Raw genomic sequence first — 20,043 nt, 5'->3', positions numbered from 1 at the left:
TTAGACATTCAACTCAATCTTGGTTGTCATTCCAGCATGTCCTTCTTAGATGTTAACTTCAATATGATGTCGTTTATTCAATGATATTGTACTTCTGACTCCTCTATGTCGTTATACTTTCAACTCCAGTATGGCGTTATACATTTAAAATCAATATACACTCGAAACGGTGGAGGCGCAATGGCCCAGTGGTTAGGGCAGCGGACACGTGGTCATAGGATCGTGGTTTCGATTCCCAGACCGGTCGTTGTGAGTGTTTATTGAGCGAAAACACCTAAAGCTCCACGAGGCTCCGGCAGGGGATGGTGGTGAACCCTGCTGTACTCTTTCACCACAACTTTCTCTCACTCTTACTTCCTGTTTCTGTTGTGCCTGTATTCCAAAGGGTCAGCCTTGTCACACTGTGTCATGCTGAATATCCCCGAGAACTACGTTAAGGGTACATGCGTCTGTGGAGTGCTCAGCCACTTGCACGTTAATTTCACGAGCAGGCTGTTCCGTTGATCGGATCAACTGGAACCCTCGACGTCGTAAGCGACGGAGTGTCAACAACAACAATACTCGTAACGAAGGGAGACCGGCTTGATATAGTAGCTGAAGCTTTCTCAAATTACATCTTCTCATCTTAAAACGGAAGGACACATTAGACAATGTAGACTAGATATCTAAAAAGACAGAATAGCCATAGCTGGAACATTTTTTTTTTTTTTTTGCATTATGCGTCTGCTAATGATCCTTGGGTTAAGCAATAATTTTACCAACACATTCGAACCAACGACGTCAGACAACTTTCTATCCAAAATATATTTTCACAACTATTTTCATTCCTTAAGTAAGAATTTATCTTCAGAAAAAGAGTTAACGAAAAGCTAAATTTCTCATGGTTGTCAATCAATTGATTTCTTGTAAAAGATCTTGCTTTGTTATTTTAATTTTTGTCACTCAAGTGTTTTTCCGTCGGAAATAAATTACATATATTATGACAGCTAATGTTTAAAATCATACTTTTCGCTACTGAATGATTTTCGTTAAAACGGGAGATTTTCTTTCTTAATTGGCAGCATTCGTGTCAAGAATGGCAGATCATCTATATATTCTTTATAACTCTTTTACTCTTTTACTTGTTTCAGTCATTTGACTGCGGACAGGCTGGAGCACCGCCTTTAGTCAAACAAATCGACCCCAGGACGTATTCTTTTTTTAAACCTATTACTTATTCTATCGGTCTCTTTTACCCAACCGCTAAGTTGCGGAGGATAAACACACCTACATCGGTTGTCAAAGCGATGGTGGGAGGACAAACACAAGCAAAGCACACAAAAATGTACATATATATATATGTACATATGTATATGCATACAGATTTATGTATGTAGATAGATAGATAGATAGATAGATAGATAGATAGATAGATAGATAGATAGATAGATAGATTGATAGATAGATAGATAGATAGATAGATAGATAGATAGATACCATATATATCATATATATATATATCATATATATATATATATATATATATCATGAATATCACGTTAAATTATAAACAAACATATTAATGTAATTCTTCCATCAATACTTGCTTCTATGTATTTGTTTATTAAACAAACTTTCTTTTTCTTTACTTTCAGATGTCTTATCAAAGGCGGACGCTACCACCTCCATATTATCCGTTTAGGTTTAACAAAACCTATTTAGATTATCGGTATCGATACGATCCACAATATGAAACCAAAGACAATGGACCTTTTAGCATTTTCGACAACACTGCAGATCAACCTTCAGACACTGTCATCATCACAGATCGCTCTATAGCTGGTTGTGTGTGCTTGCTCAACTTCGTTCTGCTGTTAGCCTTATGTTGTGTGAAGGCAAAAGACAAAAAACTTTTCCGATTACATCTAGTCAATTTGACACTAATCAGCATCTTTACAGGTGTCGTTATATTAGCCTATGCCTTGTTCGTGAAGGTGCAAGGTGTAAACCGTTTTGATAAATTGACTTGCAAAATATTCACCTTTGCCAAGTCGGTCCTCAATGATGCTTTGCCTCTTTGCCTTCTCGAAATACACCTTGACCGCTTCTTCTGTCTGATATCTCCGGACACTTACCGCCATCCGGTACATCGCGCTATAGGTGCCATCATGGTTTTCATGCCTTGGGTCGTTGGTATGGCCATGACACTGCCTGAAGTCATAATGCAAGATGTCACGTTACCCCTTGCAAATGATCGCTCGTTGTTTGGTTGTAAACTTAACGACTCTACCAACATGCATCATTTGACACAGATAGTTCGCTACATTCCGTCAGGCCTAGTGGTAATCAGCTTTCTACTGACGCTTATTGCTGTCATAGTACTTCTCTGTCCACATTGCTCGCCAGACAGGGACGACCGGGGTTCATTATTGAACTCAATGGTTGCTCTCCTTCTGGTCGATGTATTCTTTTTCCTTATGCAAATGATTACGCGAACCATAAGTCTTGTGGCAGCCATCTGTCCAACGGGGGAGTGTACACGAGGATATATCTACATAATTCACCAATCATTACTTTCAAAATGGTTACACAGTGCTAATCCAGGTCTAAATCCGATTCTTTGGTTGTGTGATCGAGATATTCGACGTGGTTATCAAGCTCTGTGCTGCCTGGAGTGTATTACCAAGAAGAAGAGACGTACGGGTTAGGCAGCTCAAACCGATCCTGCAAATATTGACGGCGTAAGTACTCAATCTTTTCAAAATCTATATCCACATCTTATACTTTATATCTACATCTTATAATTCATACACACACACACACACACACACACACACACACACACACACACACATATATATATATATATATATATATATATATATATATATATATATATATATATATATATTACGGAGATGTACTTGCATAGCAAGTGACCTGATCTGAGATCGTGTGCTGGAACGAAAACAATTGCAGCGTGGAAGGTGTTTATAAGCCATTTAAAATAACACACAAAGATTGTTGGATTCACTTCAACATTTAAATTTAATTTGTCAAAATATTTTCGTCGCTTTGAGACCGCGACCTGCGAGGAAAATATTTTGACAAATTAAATTTAAATGTTGAAGTGAATCTAACGGTCTTTGTGTGTTATTTTAAATGGCTTGTAAACACCTTCCACGCTGCAATTGTATATATATATATATATATATATATATATATATATATATATATATTAACAGTCAATATTTATCGAACTGGCGGCTTTCATTGTATCGAAAGTCCTTTGTTTAAACCAATGCATTTTGATAACCATTTCACTTCGAAGCAAAGTCAGCAATATGTTATTCTTTTTATTTCATTCCGTACTTTTTATTTCCATATAAGCTGTAGTTTGATTTCTAACATTAATGATTGCGCTAATTGAATCAGGTAACATCGAATATTGAAGCGAAATATATAAAAAAAAAAAAAACGAATTTGTGTAACAAGCATAAAATAATAAAGACACCCTCGTAACTAATAATGGTTACTTACTTTGGCAAAGAGCCAGACATTTATAGGGAATCAGGATTTGATCGATTTGAATGAACTTTACTACTTATTTTATCGACCCTTAGAAGAATGAAAGAAAATTCAAACCCTGTGTGATGTGAATTCCTAACATTAAGTGACTTAACTAAATACTACTACATTTAATACGATTTTCTAATGATCCAGCTACCTACTGTTCTCCGGAACTTTAGCAACGAAGATAGCGGAAACTGTAGTCATTAATAAATCTCAAGTAGAGACTGCAAATGTATTGGAACAGGAAACGTCAGGTATTTTCCGGGCAACGCTCAAGTATTTTAGCTTGTGTAAATATACAGCATACGCTAGAAATTCCCATTTACCATATTTCCTAAATTAAGCCAGAAATGGCTATCATAGGAATTCATACGCCATATTTCTACTGCGTATTAAATTTTAATGACATACTCCACTGGGAAGAATTTCAAACTCGATATTGTAGAATGAATTATCTAACTCGATTCCTTTGAACAGTCATACCAACACTTATGTATGTAAATATTCTAATACACATAAATGCACGCAGACATATACATACACATATCCACGTGATACATATATAGATACGCAAACGTACATGCATGAATGCATACATGCATACATACATACATACATACAAACATACATACATACATATACATGCATACATACATACATACATACATACGTACATAGATATATATGTACATTCAAAAATATGCGTGTGTATATATATATATATATATATATATATATATATATATACATACGCAAACATCCATATATAACCATTCATCCGTACTTTCATACATATACACATACATCCATACAAGCATACCTATATGCATACATACATATAAGCATGCATGCATACATACATACATACATACATACATACATACATACATACAGAAACATGCGTACATATATAAACATTCATACATAAACATTCAGAACTACATATATGAATACATGTGTACAAACGCACGTACATACACACATACATACTCGTGTGACGGTTATCTCCCCTGTCAGTGTATATAAATGTGCGCTTTAAGCACTGTTAAGGGTTTTAACTCTTAATTCTAGCAATATAGGTGCTACTCAGCTCCCTCTCACAATTATATATATATATATATATATATATATATATATATATATATATATATATATATATATACTTACTTACATAATCATTTCTACTATAGGCACAAGGCCTGAAATGTTGGGGAGGGCGGATAGTCTGTTAAATCGACCCCAGTGCGACCTCGACGTAATCTGAACTCAGAACGTAAAGACAGACGATATCCCACTAAGCATTTTGCCCGGCATGCTAACGATTGCGCCAGCTCGCTGTCTTATATACATACTTATATAATGCATACAAACAAAAGATGTTTTGTAGTGAAAATCCGCTGTCCTTTGAACACAAATGTGGTTAGAGAAATGCAAGAGAAAGAGAACATTGATAAGCAGTTTGAAAATTCAGTACCCAAGTTACACTTTCAGCTTCATACCTATTATTACTGGAGCAACAGGATGCATACCAACCCGTCTGGAGCAAAGTATAACTGAACGTGAGATCTTGAGGAAAGAACGAAAATCCTTAATTCATGCACTACAGATGATTATAATATGTGGGACTATAAAAAGTCTGCAAGACCTTCTTAAGATTTAAAGGATGACGGTTAAATGAAGATAACTTCCTTCATAACCCTGCTACCAAGTCGGTGGCGGTCAAAATTTATTCTAAATTATAAAGAGAGAGACATGCACACATACATATATTTATGCATACATATATAAGGATGGATAAGGATGCCCCTAAAACAACACATTTTGGTAGATCTTAATAGTACCATAGCCGTGCGTTCGATATTTCTCGCATTCTCAGTAGCCGCCTAAAAATGTCAAGTAAATATCTTCCCGTGAGACTTGACAATGTTGACAAAACAGTTTATGAGGCTTTCTATTGAAAGGAATCTCCTGGCGGTCATGCAAAATGCATAATACAACTAGAGTGCATACACGTATTGAAAAATAAGGAATGCTGGTGAGACTTTCCAATAAAAGCAGCAATCTAGAGCAAACACAACAGAAGTGATGTTGCTTCTAGAGTAGGGAATAAAAGTTGTGTATTGCTGCATAAGGTCAGTAGAAGCAAATATCTCATCAAATGTTATCGAAAAAGAGAACATCTATAGTGAACTAATGCGAAATTTACTGCACATGTAACAGGTTTTAGATTTCCTTAGTGCCTATTATCATGGGTGTTCTGGACTATAAATAAACAGTTTTATGTAAAAGAGTGATGTTTACAGAAGAAAAAAAAGAAAGAAAGAAAGGAAAGAGAAGGAAAAAGGAAAGTAGTTCACATCCTACAATAAATTAGTGGTACAGAAAAGTTTGGAAGGCATTCCAGAGAATCTCCATTTTGATCTGCTATAAAGAACATGTACCTATATTTGCATGTACATATAAGGATAATATACAAATATATACACACATACGTGAATACATACATACATGCATACATACATACATGCATACATACATACATACATACATACATGCATACATACATACATACATACATACATACACAATTCTCAGTACCAACAGTACTCTAGGAGAGAAAGTATGAAAGCAACGAATGAAAGAATGATAACATCTGCATCTCTGAAGTGAAATGTTCTAAGACAATAGCTCGCCTAGCAAACCATATATTAACTGGCGCGTCCAAATGTAAAGGTACCTGTTGAAGTTGATGCCGACACTCCCAAGATTTTGATATTGTTAAATTCCATAGAGGTTCTCCTGAAAAGTATTTAGTTCGAGGAGAGTTTGTTGGATTGTTACGTTGTTGTTACCCTCTTTCGTTATATATTTTATTGTTACTACACGGTTGTAGTATAAACAAGTGCAGTTATAAATATTGGCGATACTACAATAATTGGGTACGAGTAACTACGTTACAATAAGTATATTTAGACGGACTTTCACACACACACACACACACACACATTCCGGGCACTAAATTTCCTCACAAGGCACTGGTCGGCCCGGTGCTATAGCCGAAAAAAAAACTTACCCCTTCTGTGACCCCTTCAGTGATTTTCTGACCCATGTGTATTTTCTTGTCTTGCCTATTCCATCTTGTCTCTGCGGTATGAGTCCCTATCTGTGCATGCATCTGTGTGTGTGTGTGTGTGTGTGTGTGTGTGTGTGTGTGCGTGTGTGTGTGTGTGTGCGCGCGTGTGTGTGTGTGTGTGTGTGTGTATTTAGAATGTGTGTATTGTATGTGTATATGTGTGTGTGTGTGTGTGTGTGTATGGTTTCGTTTTTTACACTGTTTTTAGCTATGTTTTTTCCTTATATTTTCCCTCGTTCTGTATTTAGGTTGCAGAGTGTGGTGCAGTGAGGGGTGTTATTACTTCATTCAAAGTCTTCTGTTGAGGCTCGGTCTATCTTCTATTATGTGTATGGCCTCCGTAATTTGTCTGAGTGTTGTGTTTGCTCTGTGTGTTGATAAAATCCTAACATCAATGTTATCAAATGAACCTCCACGTTAAAATTGAGTATGATGATAGACCACTGCCGAGCTTTTCTCCACTTTGATCCCACCGCCAGTGTTCACTTATCTGCCCAACTTTGCTACGTGCTGTCTCTCCAGTGTACGTTGTTGTCCTGTTTCTGCACCATCCTTCTGTATAATTCATTCTATAGACTACACTGTGTGTGTGTGTGTGTGTGTGTGTGTGTGTGTGTGTGTGTGTGTGTGTGTGTGTGTACGCGCGTGCATGTATATATGCATGTATACAAATATGTATGTATATTACAATGAAATACAGTAATATTAATCTGCTGCAAAAGCTTATATTTGATTCTAGCAAAATGTAGAGAACTGTTATAATATAATCTGACTCTACATACGCAATTACTTACAAATACAAAAGTATCATGTCAGTAAACACGTGATTCATTTAATAATTCCTCAAACTATTTTTATAAAAAAAACTATCTTGAAATCTTTTACTTAATTCTGAATATTAGAAGTTACATAAGCAATGGCGTATGTATATATATATATATTCATTAATAGTTGATGTCACTGCTTCAGTAATTGTAAGTAGAGAAGTATAAATGTAATCAGATATACGATTCAACTGCGTATCCATTATTCCATTCGTCAGTATGTTTTGACGCTCAAGCCGTCTACAAATATTTTATTTTGAGTATATTTGCTTGCAATTTATATAGGCGCGTACGCAGAGAAGGTATATTCAGTCAAGACAGATGTTAGTATTTTATACATTGTTGTTAAGCGGATTATGGATCTATAATTTTTTGGTTCATTTTTTGGAAGTAGGAATGTTGCACCATTAACTAGCCAAGAGGGAATCATACTAGGTTGTTGCAAAACATTGTTGTAAAGTTTTGTTAGCAGTTCATGACTCTCTGGGAAAGCATTCAATCAGAAGTTAGGAATTTTATCCTTTCCTGGAGACTTCCGTTTGCTTGACTTCCTGAGAGCAGTTCTTACATCATCTACATTGATACCCTCCCACTTTTGCTCCTCTAAGGAGTCTACATCTGTAGATATTCTATCAATCCAAGAGGACTTTTCATTGTGTGTTTTTTCTTCGGCCCAAATTTTATTCCAAAATTCCTGCACTTCTTCTTTTGATGGGACAGACTTTACTGTAACTGGCATTTTCCCTGTCTTCTTGAGTTATTTTTGAACATGTTGTTGTCCTTGAAGTATCTTACGTGCTTTTCATACCTTGCTATGCGGGCAGCATTAGCACTTACCTTTTGTTTGATGGTTTCTATGGTGGTATCGATGTCAAATATGGTTTTCATATAATATTTTTCTTTAATTTTCGGATTTTTGTTGGTTTGATAGTCTTGTCATTCCATGTCAGACCTAAGTAGCTGAATTTGGTTTTGAATACGCTCTTGCCAAGAAGGCTTTTGTGGGAATGTTATCGTTTTCTAATCTTTTCACCACATAGACTCGTTGAGATTTTTGCGGATGCATAGTACAGTTGGTTCAGATCTGTAATATCAATATCATCTTAAGTGCAAGGCGCATTTTACGAATTATTTTCAGGTTTTTATTATTATTATTATTATTATTATTATTATTATTATTATTATTATTATTATTATCATTGCTCTCATGGCTTTTGATCTTAATTGATTGGAAGCGTTATCATGTACATGTTTTGTCTTGGTATAAAAGACGGGCTACAACAAATATTCTGCTCCAAGGCTCCTTCATTGGAATTTCAACATCAACAACAGGGTATTTTTGTATGTATATATTATATATATGAGCAGATTTTTATGCTTTGTTTTATGTATGTATTCTCTTGCATATAATTGCATGTCTAGACATGCTCATATATACTTAAATGATAAACTCGAGGAAAGTTTTACAAAGTTTTACAGTTCCAGTGATGGCTTGGATCTGTAGCGTTCGAATCCGCTTTCTCTTTTCTGGTTTGATTTTGAGAAGCCTAATTTCTCAAGACTGGTATTTAGGCAGTGTGTTACATGTCCCAATGCCCCAATAATTACAGATATATACCTGAACTTGTATGTTCAGGTTTATGTGTGTATATATATATATATATATATATATATATATATATATATATATATATATATATATATATAGGAGAGTATTGTAGTTCGCTTGAAGCATTGTGTATTATTTGTAAAATATGTGTCTTGAATGGCACAACAATGCACTATAATAACTGTTATAATTTAATTTCCATAGTCTGTTATAATAATAATATTTCGGAACACAAAAATTCCTTCTTCAGATATCGCTAGGAATTGTTCGAGTTACTGCTACAATCGGTTTTCCAACAGTTACTGAATTTTTCTTCTTTTTACCGGAAGCCTCTCTGCGGTGGTTTCACGAAGCTCCTTCCGGAATTCCTCAAGAGAAGTGCGTGAGGGTGGCCATGTTTCAAGCTCGTATGTGTTGGCACATCCGCAACGCTGCTTCTAATTTATGTATTATACGTGCAGTTTCCTTTCCCCATCCCCTTTTTCGTTTTCTTTTTTAAATAATACATGAGCTTGTTATCAAAAATGAACCTACACGCATCTAGATGTAGCTAAATAATATATTGATTGCCAACCTCCAGCCACTGCAGAGACGCTTCCGGAAAAACAAAAACAAAAAAGAGAAGAAAATTCAGTAACTGTTGGAAAACCGATTGTAGTAGTGACTCGAACAGTTCCTAGCGATGTCTAAAGAAGGAATTTTTGTATTCCGAAATATCATTTTTAAATCAGACTATGGATAATTAAATTATAACAGTTATTATAGTCCACTGTTGTTATTATAGTTCACTGTTGTGCCATTCAAGATAAATGATATTTTACATGTGTGTGTGTGTGTGTTTGTATGTATGCATGCGTGTATGTATGTATAAACAGATACACACACACACACACAGATACACACATACACACACACACACACATTTCGTCTGTCTTTACGTTCTGAGTATTCCAGACGTAGCTCAGTATCCAAAATCGTGAAATTGCTGATTGAAGATATTGTGTCTACCGGGAGTTTGTACTGTCTGTCAAGTTACAACAAGGACCTCAGACAGACACTACTTTACGCAATATGCGTGCTGTTCCAAGTAATGCCGAATTTTGCAATACACCTAGAGTGTAGGTCATTTATAAAGTTTCCAGATGTTTCTTCAGGTTCTGGTTACTATGTCCGACTACTATGTCCCGACTTCGGTGTTCTAACACTTTGTCTGTCTGGAAATCCTTTTCGTCAATTACCTTTTCCGGTGTATGTTGGTACCAAGCACCCGTTACCTCGTATCCATTCTTCCGGCATAGTAGCCAGTGAAGGTTTTGCTCTACCTTGTCATGTCTGCTCTTGTACTCTTTCTGCGCAAGACTTTTACAAGCACTAACAATGTGAGTCACGCATTCGACCCTCTTCTCACACATTCTGCAGAGGTTCGTTGTACTTGTGTGGTATATGTCTCTTTTCACTGAGTTGGTATTTAATGCCTGATCATGGGCAGCGATGATTAGGCTTTCGGTCTTCTTTTTTAGGTCACACTTGCTTCCTACACATTCTGCAGAGACTCGTTACACTTGTGTGGTATATATCCTTATTATTATTATTATTATTATTATTATTATTATTATTATTATTATTATTATTATTATTATTATTATTATTATTATTATTATTGTTGTTGTTGTTGTTACCAAAGTCAGGTGATAATTCATTCTTAAATACTTTCCACTTTCGTCAATACTTTTCCAACTTCAAAGCATACCACACGTACGCAAGACGAGAATATTGGTTCAGCTTGGAACATTGTGAATATTTTATGGACTGCAAAATTGTTTTATTCTACAAGTTTCCATGAATAGTGGTTAATAGAAATTTATAACTCTTTATTTATTAATGCTTATACAGCTTTAGTTTTAGTTTATTTTACTATAGTAATAGAATACCGACAAAACATTATATATGTGCTATATTTTCTTGAAAGAAAGGAGATAAGAAGCAGTCTAAAAATGCTTAAATAAAAAGAGAAATTCTATGAATAAAATTATTATCTTTAATTATTTGTTTATTTATTTATTCAATTTCCTTTCTGTTGCTGCTACAAGTGAAAATAATATATATGTTAACGTATGTTAATATATGTTAAGCCAACGTAAGCGCTTCTACGGGATCGTTTATTCTGTTAGATGTTGCAGCTAAAAAATCTCTCTCCAATCACAATTTAATATCTTAAAAATTACGAAGGAAACACTGAATAATGTAGTCCAAGTTATACAATGTTCTTGAAAATAAGATAAGCCTAAGAAGGAGGTTCCGTGTGGTCAGTTACCCTGCTAAGTATATAGTTAAAGTCTCCTTCAAATTACAATTTAATGGGAATGATACTAAACAATGTATTGCAGAGTATACAATGTAATTGAAAATAAGATAGGCCAACGAGAGAGAGCTTCTATGTGGTCGGTCACTTTGCTAGACATAGCAACTAAAATCTGCATCAAGTTACAATTTAACAACTTAAAGTAATAAAGGAAACACTAAACAATGTATTCCAAGGCACAATGTTCTGAAAATAAGATAATCCAACAATAAAACCTCTATGTAGTAATGGATGCCAGAGAGTCCTCAAACATACCCCACCGTCATAGAAATAAAGAACACACTTAATAATGTAATCCATGATACACTATTCCTGAAACGGAGCTAAAGCAACAAGAGAGAGAGAGCTACGTCTTCGCTCCTCCTCCTCCTCCTGTGTAATTTAATGGCGATTTGGCTGCTATTTTAATAGCAGCCACCGATGCATATACATATATGCATGCGCGCGTGTGCGTTGTTTGTTAATAGATTTATCGACTTTGACCATATTTCTTAAGGTTCCTGTTACTTCGAAGCCGATCCAACGGTTTGATACATTTCAGAGTAGCGTAGTTTGAACGAAATATTGTGTAGCAGGGTTGTTAACATTGTTTTAAAAGCCTATACAATGGAAATTGGAAACATAATGTGGAATAATATAAACAAAGCATTTAAGGAAACCACTACAAATTTAACACTTTTGCCTAGATTCTATCATTGGTTACAATTGCATTAGCTTTTGTTTCATGATGGCAATGAGATTTTACCAGTGAACGTAATATAGCGTTGATGGTGAAAAATTATCTTTCTGTTAAGATTTAAATTTATAATATTAGATTTATCTTCAATGTAAAGGTTTACATATTACAGCGATTTCTGAGAAGTGTTGCATGATTCCTGTAATCGACCGATATTGTAACTACCTTATTGATATGGTTCTCTTTCACTGATCAAATATATTTGAATAACGGTATTGCATTCTACCTGCTCACACGACAAAGTGTAATATTTGTGTTGTGCAACGGGTTTTTAAATATGCTTCCGTTAATCCAGATTTAGTTTCTAATACCTCCCCCTCTTTTTTCCTGCTGTAAATAAAGCGTGCTATTAACTTCCTCAACGGCAACAAGTACCACACATAGAGTTTAATAGAGATAACACTATTAGAAAATAAAACATGATGTTAAGAGGAATTAGAGCTTCAGAGATTGGTGTTATTTGTAACAGAACATTTCACTGCGATAGAAAAACAAATGGCGGGTTTGGAGATTATTCCGATGTAAACGTTGCTGTCTTTGGATGTTCCAACTTTGTTCCTACAGAATTTCACCCGATGGGCTACAATTCAGTTACTGGGCAATGGCCAAGCTGTGTGTGTGTGTGTGTGTGTGTGTGTGTGTGTGTGTGTGTGTGTGTGTGTGTGTGTGTGTGTGTGGAGGCACGTGGCTTAGTGGTTAGGGTTTCAGTAACACGGTCGTAAGATTGTGGTTTCGATTCCTGGACCGGGCGACGCGTTGTGTTCTTGAGCAAAACACTTCATTTCACGTTGCTCCAGTCCACTCAGCTGGCAAAAATGAGTAACGCTGCGATGGACTGGCGTCCCGTCCAGCTGGGGAACACACATATGCCATTGAAACCAGGAAACCGGGCCCATGAGTCTGGCTAGGCTTTAAAAGGGCGCATTTATTTATATATGTATATATATATATATATATATATATATATATATATATATATATATATATATATATATATATATATATATACTGAACTAACACACCGAACCTATCTATAATTTGTATATTTAATTAATAGCCACAAAAACCTTCCTCCTCTCCACTTCATCAAAACCTAAATGCCCGACCTCTCACCCCGAACCGACCCAAACGAAGAATAATACTGGCATCTTATCTTTATCGTTTTTCTTTTTTATTTAAAATTTAAAATTGTGTTTTATTTTATTTTACTTTCGCTCTCACTCATTCTTTCCCACACCTATCTCATTCATTTCTTTTCTCTCTTTCTCCTCTCTCTTCTATTCACTCACTCGAAACCTTTACCTGTCTATCATGATGTCCGTATTTCTCACTCAATATACACCCACGTGGACCATTTTCATACTAGCCAACCACTTGATCTATTCCTTCAACATGTACTCAACATTCAAAATACTGCCAAAATACTACCTGGATTTACCTGGGATTATACCTAAGGAACTACGGACCAACCTCCATACCCTCTGGAAAAAGATGAGCTGTGAACTTTATTCTCCTGTCTGTATTCTTCTATCTACTGTTTTACTCATTATTTTTCTATCTACTATTTTATTCCTTTATAAACTGTGAATTCCCTGTCTAGAACTTTCATACATACTCACCTTGTTTCTGACGGAATGCCCAGCGTATGGAAATGCTAACCCATCACTTGGGATATCCCAGATATAACTGTAAGACATCCAATAATTAATTAATTAGGTAACTAATTAATTAATTGATTACTTCAAATTCACCTTACTCTCATTAAATATTCTAAATGATTTGAGATACTCGTCCTGCCTTGGTTTAGGTGTATATATATATATATATATATATATATATATATATATATATATATATATATATATATATATATATATATATATATATATATATATATATATATATGATAGGCTTCCACACAGTCACCATTCACCAAATTCTCTCACATGGTGTTGGTCGGCCTGGAGTTTTTATAGAAGACATTTGCCCCAGGTGCTGCACAGTGGGACTGAACCCGAAATCACGTGGTTGCAAAGCGAACTTTTCAATAAACAGCCATACTTGCACCTTCTTACGAATGCTTTCTGCTCTTCTCGGTCTTGAAATTTCAGGCCCCGATCGCTCTAAATCTTATTTATATTAACTTTGATAATCCTGGTGGCGCTCATTTTAGATCTCTTGCACTTTTAACCCTCGTGTGTACTTTGACATCGTCCTAATTGGATCAGTAACTATATTAGCGACTACACCTCTCTATATATTCACATTAACACACCCACATATTCAGAAATCCCTGAAAAGATCTTGATTCAAACAAAAACCACCATCAGCGTCTGTTAATGACCGACGAGAATTCTTCGAAAACCCTAAGTAAATCTCAAAGAAAAACATACATGCATACATATTCATATATATATATAAATACACAGAAATACAAAATATGCTATCATATACATGCAAGCATATAATAAACAGGCTTATCCCACCATAAGTACAATAATACAGGAACATATACGTACGTACACACACACTCACACACACACACACACACACACACACGCAAACATACGCACACAAACACACGCACGCACATACACACACACAAGCATAAACACACATACACATACACGCAAACACACACAAACACAGGCACACGCGCGCGCACCACACACACATACACACACATACACTCAGGTATTCACAAATCTTTGGAAATTGTCTTCACTCAAAAATTAAAAAAATACCTTGTCACTTTGTCAGTAACTCGCTTGAATTTGCAGAGAACAATTCAAATGTCAGAGAAAAATATGCACACATACCTATATATATGTGGTTATATATACATATGTATGTACATATATATTATACATCTGTATACGTATATATGTATATGCATATATATACACACACATACACATATATATACGTGTGTATGTGTGTGGATGTATGTTAATATATATACGTGTGTATATATATGGATTCTTTATATATGGAAGAAGATATAAAGAATACATCGCAAACATATGTTGATGTATACAGACCAGTCATCAAAACTTAGCACATCAAAAGGGCTTCTTGTATGAATTATGTCCGAAAGACAGTCGTTGACATTAATAGAATGCTTCTGGCATACGTTTCCAAATTTGAATGGCGTTCGTCCGTAAATGTAGGTTCCATTGGTTATGTATGATTAGATTTTTGTTTAGACTAACGAAAGCCGTATCTAAGTATCTATATATCTATATATGTATATCTATGTATATCTATGTATATTTGTGTATATGTGTAGCTTAGAGTTGGTTTTCTTTTTCTTTAAAGTTGGCGACTTTGACACAACACTTTCCACTTCCCGTTATTTAATGGTAGGAATGCAGGTATGGCAAAAAAAATCCTTTCAAAAAAGTGCCTGACGAGGCACATTTCAGAAAGTATGAGAAAAGGTTACAGTATTCGTCTCATAGAGATGGGGGAAACTCGCGTTAAATGGTAATCATTTGAAACCGATGCTCTACACTTCATAAACACACACACACACACACACACACACACACACATATATATATATATGTGTGTATATATATATATATACATATATATATATATATATATATATATATATATATATATATATATATATATATATATATATATATATATATATATATATATATATATATATATATATTACATACATACATACATATATATATATATATATATATATATATATATATATATATATATATATATATATATATATATATATATATATATATATATATATGTATATATATATGCGTCAGTACTTTTACGGTATGGCTAATCACAGCCCACTGGGAGACATGACATACAGAACTTCAAACATTAATGCTATTGAAACAAGTGAGCATTTCATATGTGAGCTGGGAATATTGCTAATGAGTTTAACGCTTACTTTATATGCGAAGGACTAATTTAGACGAAACCTTGCCCCCTGTAAGCCAAAAGCTTCAAATGTTATTTAAATAATTTGAGAGTAAAGACACCTCTCACTTCCTAATTCAAGCAGATAAAATGAAATTTCATACGGGCGAAATCAAGTAAACTTAAGTAAATTACCTGCTATGAATAGCATTTCAAAACATATAATACCAGGTTTATGGTAAAGAAGTCTCCATATAATTAAGTTTTATAGAGACAACTTCTCCATAAACTTCATGAATCTGATTAACCTATCTTTTGATGCTGGAACTTTCTCTGAACTCTATAATACAAAACTAAATATAAAAATGACGATGTACAAGATGCGTGCAACTTTACCATTTCATATGTTTTCTTTTCAGTCTACTTCTAGGTATCTGTTGCAAACATCGCATGCGAAACGCTGTACTGCATCGACTAGTAGTAGTAGTAGTAGTAGTAGTAGTAGTAGTAGTAGTAGTAGTAGTAGTAGTAGTAGTAGTAGTACTCAATCAAAAACAAACCTCTCGTATATCGAATCTGATTTAGCTGAAGATCTAATTAATTAGCGAATCGTGTATTAATTAACGTTATATAAAAAATTAAAAAAAACATTAAAGCAGCATTAGATGCATAACGAACACAGTGTGTAGGTGGATTAGTGTTTGATCTAGGAAACGTATTTGTCACTGTAAAGCATCTTCGAGTCCAATCTGAATTCTATTAATTATTCTTTAGATCCATTGATACAACCCATGGTGTCTTTGGATACAACCCATGATGTCTTTTCTAGTAAATATAAAGGGCAATGCAGGTTTGAATTTTTGAAAGCAAGACAACCTGGATTACTCCATGGTGTTTTATCAAAATGGAAGAACATGGATTGTACAATGGGGTTTTAACAAAAAAGGCCAAAATAGGTTGTCAAAAAACAGGACACGGATCGATCTATCCAGTTTCATCAAAAAGGGCAAGTATTTTTTTATGGGCTTCATAAGAAAGAATCCATATCAATTTTTCTATGGAGTTTTATAGAAAAGAAAGGGTCTATGAGGGTTTTTTCTATGAAGTTTTACCAGAAAGTGTCAACGTGGACTGTTCCATTAGTTTCATGGTGTTCGCTAAAATGTGAAATTTCCCATGGAGTGTCCTGTCATGAAAAAAGGAATTGTTCCATAGGATTTGTCAAGAACGATCATAAACCTTTGTTCCAGAAGTTTTCAGGAAAAGGGGAAATATGGAATTTTCCGTAGGGTTTCATCAACAGCGCCAATGGCTTTGTTCCGTGAGTGTTTATCAACAAAAGGTCAACCTGCATTGCTCGATGGGTTTTATTAAAAATGGGCAAAGCAGATTGTTGCAATGGGTTTCATCGTTGACCAATGTCTTTCTTAGTTCATAGTTACGACTTAGTAAAACTAAATTTCGCGCAATTAATTTTACTAATGACTTCTTCACATTTGTAATCTTTAATTGAAAATGTGTAAAATTAGATGTTCACATCATCAAGTATAGTTATTGTCTGAGAAATAACCATTGACAACGAATCTAAATTTATAAAATTATTAATTCACAAAACAAGCCAAGTTCATGTAAAAATATCTGCATCAAATAAAGCAACTCTCAACAGCGACGAATGTTAAACCACGCACGTTTCTATTTCAGTAATATATTAGAAATGGAGACACCACATTAATCATCTAAGTATCAAATTAAGCAAAGACAACAGTGATCTGTCTAAAGCTAATTTACATTGTGCTTTTAAATTATTGGGATATAAATACAGCGCTAATTTCTATTTGAGTTTAAATTATAAAATCTAAATGTGATCTCTAAAAATTAAACATACTTTGAAATACATAAGAGTTTTGCTAAAGAAGTGATCAAATTTTTGAACGTTTTCGAATTATAATGCGTTTAAAATTAAAGTTGTTAAATTAAAGATAAAAAACTTAATTTTCAATCTGATAGTCTTTTCGGTACCTATTTTTATATGGAACTTTCTTGAAAGGAAGAATTTGAGTCTATATGGACACAGAACAGTACGTTTGCCATGACCGAAACCACAACCTCCGGCTGTTTATACGATAATCTATTCACTCCACCACCACCACATATAGCTACATCAATATTTTCTTTTTACTACAGACACAAGGCCTGAAATTGTAGGAGCGGGGACTAGTCGATTACATCGACCCCAGTGCTCCACTAGTGCTTTGTTTTATCGACCCCGAAAGGATGAAAGGCATTATTCGTTATGCTTCCATTATTGGTTGCATATTCTGGTGAACTAAATCTGCTAACATTATGAAGTAACTCCAACGCCCCAGAAACAGATGTCGGACTTTCTAACACCATATCTTCTCCTCTTTAATTTATTCTGTGTAAGTTTGCCCTGTTAATATATAAATATCTATATAACATTATTCATCGTCTAAAAATGTTCAGCCTTTGCTTTCTCTCTGTTTACAGGTATACATGCATATATAATTTGTATATCGAACCCAAGCTCGTATCTTTGTTTATTCGCATAATTCACTCTTTCTTTCCGTCCCTCTGTATACACGCACACACACATCACACACATATATACATATATATATATATATATATATATATATATATATATATATATATATATATATATATATATATATATACATACATATACATATATATATACATACATATACATATATATATACATACATATATATATATATATATATATATATATATGTATGTATATATATATATATATATATATATATATATATATATATATATATATATATATATATATATATATATATATATATATATATATATATATATATATAGTCTTAGGCCTGCCTAATTATCATATTTGATTAAACGTTCTCAATTATTTGTGCAGACTCTATTGCAAAGTGCAAGCTTTCTGTTTTCTCTCTTTGTACTTATTTTCCATTTTCGTTTTCTATAGCCAAACTCTATCAGCTCTATTTCCTTTATGCGAATTTTGAAATATTTATAAAGCTTTTAGTTTGAAAAAAATATACTGCGCTGTATTGTATGCTGTTTTATTGTCTTCTATTCTACACATACGCAGTGACAAAGCAACTTGTGCTGAATGTCATCGCAAAGACAAGCTGACAACATTTGACACGAACGTACGAATATTATATTCAGGTTTAGAACAATTTAGTCCTAGTTCGGGCCATGTTGGTGTAATACATCTCGATATCTCGATATGTATCGCATAGAATAGCATTCGCCCGACTTCTCTCTCACTCTCTCTTTTTCTCTCTTTCTTTCTTTCTTTCTCTCTCTCTCTCTCTCTCTCTCTCCCTTTCACTAACTCCCTCTCAACGGACAGAGTAATTCAAAGATCACCTCATGTCATGTTTTCAGGAGATGTGGGTTCGAGTGCCAGGAAGGATCTTAGACGTTTTAAACCCAATATTTATACGCTTAATCGATAGCTAGCCGGGCGAAATACTTAGCACCATTCCGTCTGTCTTTTACGTTCTGAGATCAAATTCCGTCCAAGCCGACTTTGCTTTTCATCCTTCCGGGGTCAATAAAATAAGTACCAGTTGAAAACACGGTGAGTCGATGTAAACGACTTAGCCACACACATACCGAATTTTCCAAACGTTGAGATTAATATTTACACGTTTCTATAAATTTAGGCCTTTCGAATTTTACCGTTCTAAACAAACGTTATTTCACGTTTTTTCAATAGGGTTCATATCAGGTGACTGGTTTGGCCATGGAAGCTTTTTAATGCCACTCTTCTTCCAACAAATCTTCCATAAATAGTTTTCTTTAATCATTTCACCAGTAGAGAAGATTGGAAGGAGTCCTTTCTCCAATACAGACACATATATTTCTGAGTTTATATTT

At 34.4% G+C, this 20,043-nt stretch overlaps 1 protein-coding gene across 4 annotated transcripts in view; it reads left to right on the top strand.

The window, feature by feature from the left end:
* Positions 1–20,043, top strand: part of LOC128249191 (uncharacterized) — a 152,439-nt gene that overhangs the window by 100,776 nt on the left and 31,620 nt on the right. For 2 of the 4 annotated variants that reach the window (XR_008265297.2, XR_016243797.1), the window contains exons 2-3: positions 1,635–2,720; positions 18,304–18,539. Coding sequence is in view for 2 of the 4 variants with exons in the window: in XM_052972092.2 (XP_052828052.1) it covers positions 1,635–2,687 (1,053 nt within the window). In the remaining 2 variants the exon portion in view is untranslated. The remainder of the gene's footprint in view (positions 1–1,634; positions 2,721–18,303; positions 18,540–20,043) is intronic. The other 2 variants (XM_052972092.2, XM_089360793.1) reach the window with 1 other exon arrangement.

The sequence above is a fragment of the Octopus bimaculoides genome, chromosome 12 (genome assembly GCF_046866305.1).
Source record: "Octopus bimaculoides isolate indiv1 chromosome 12, ASM4686630v1, whole genome shotgun sequence".
In the NCBI taxonomy this organism is placed as follows: Eukaryota; Metazoa; Mollusca; class Cephalopoda; order Octopoda; family Octopodidae; genus Octopus; species Octopus bimaculoides.
The sequence above is the reverse complement of the archived record's forward strand: the minus strand, read 5'-3'. Positions and strand labels throughout refer to the sequence as shown.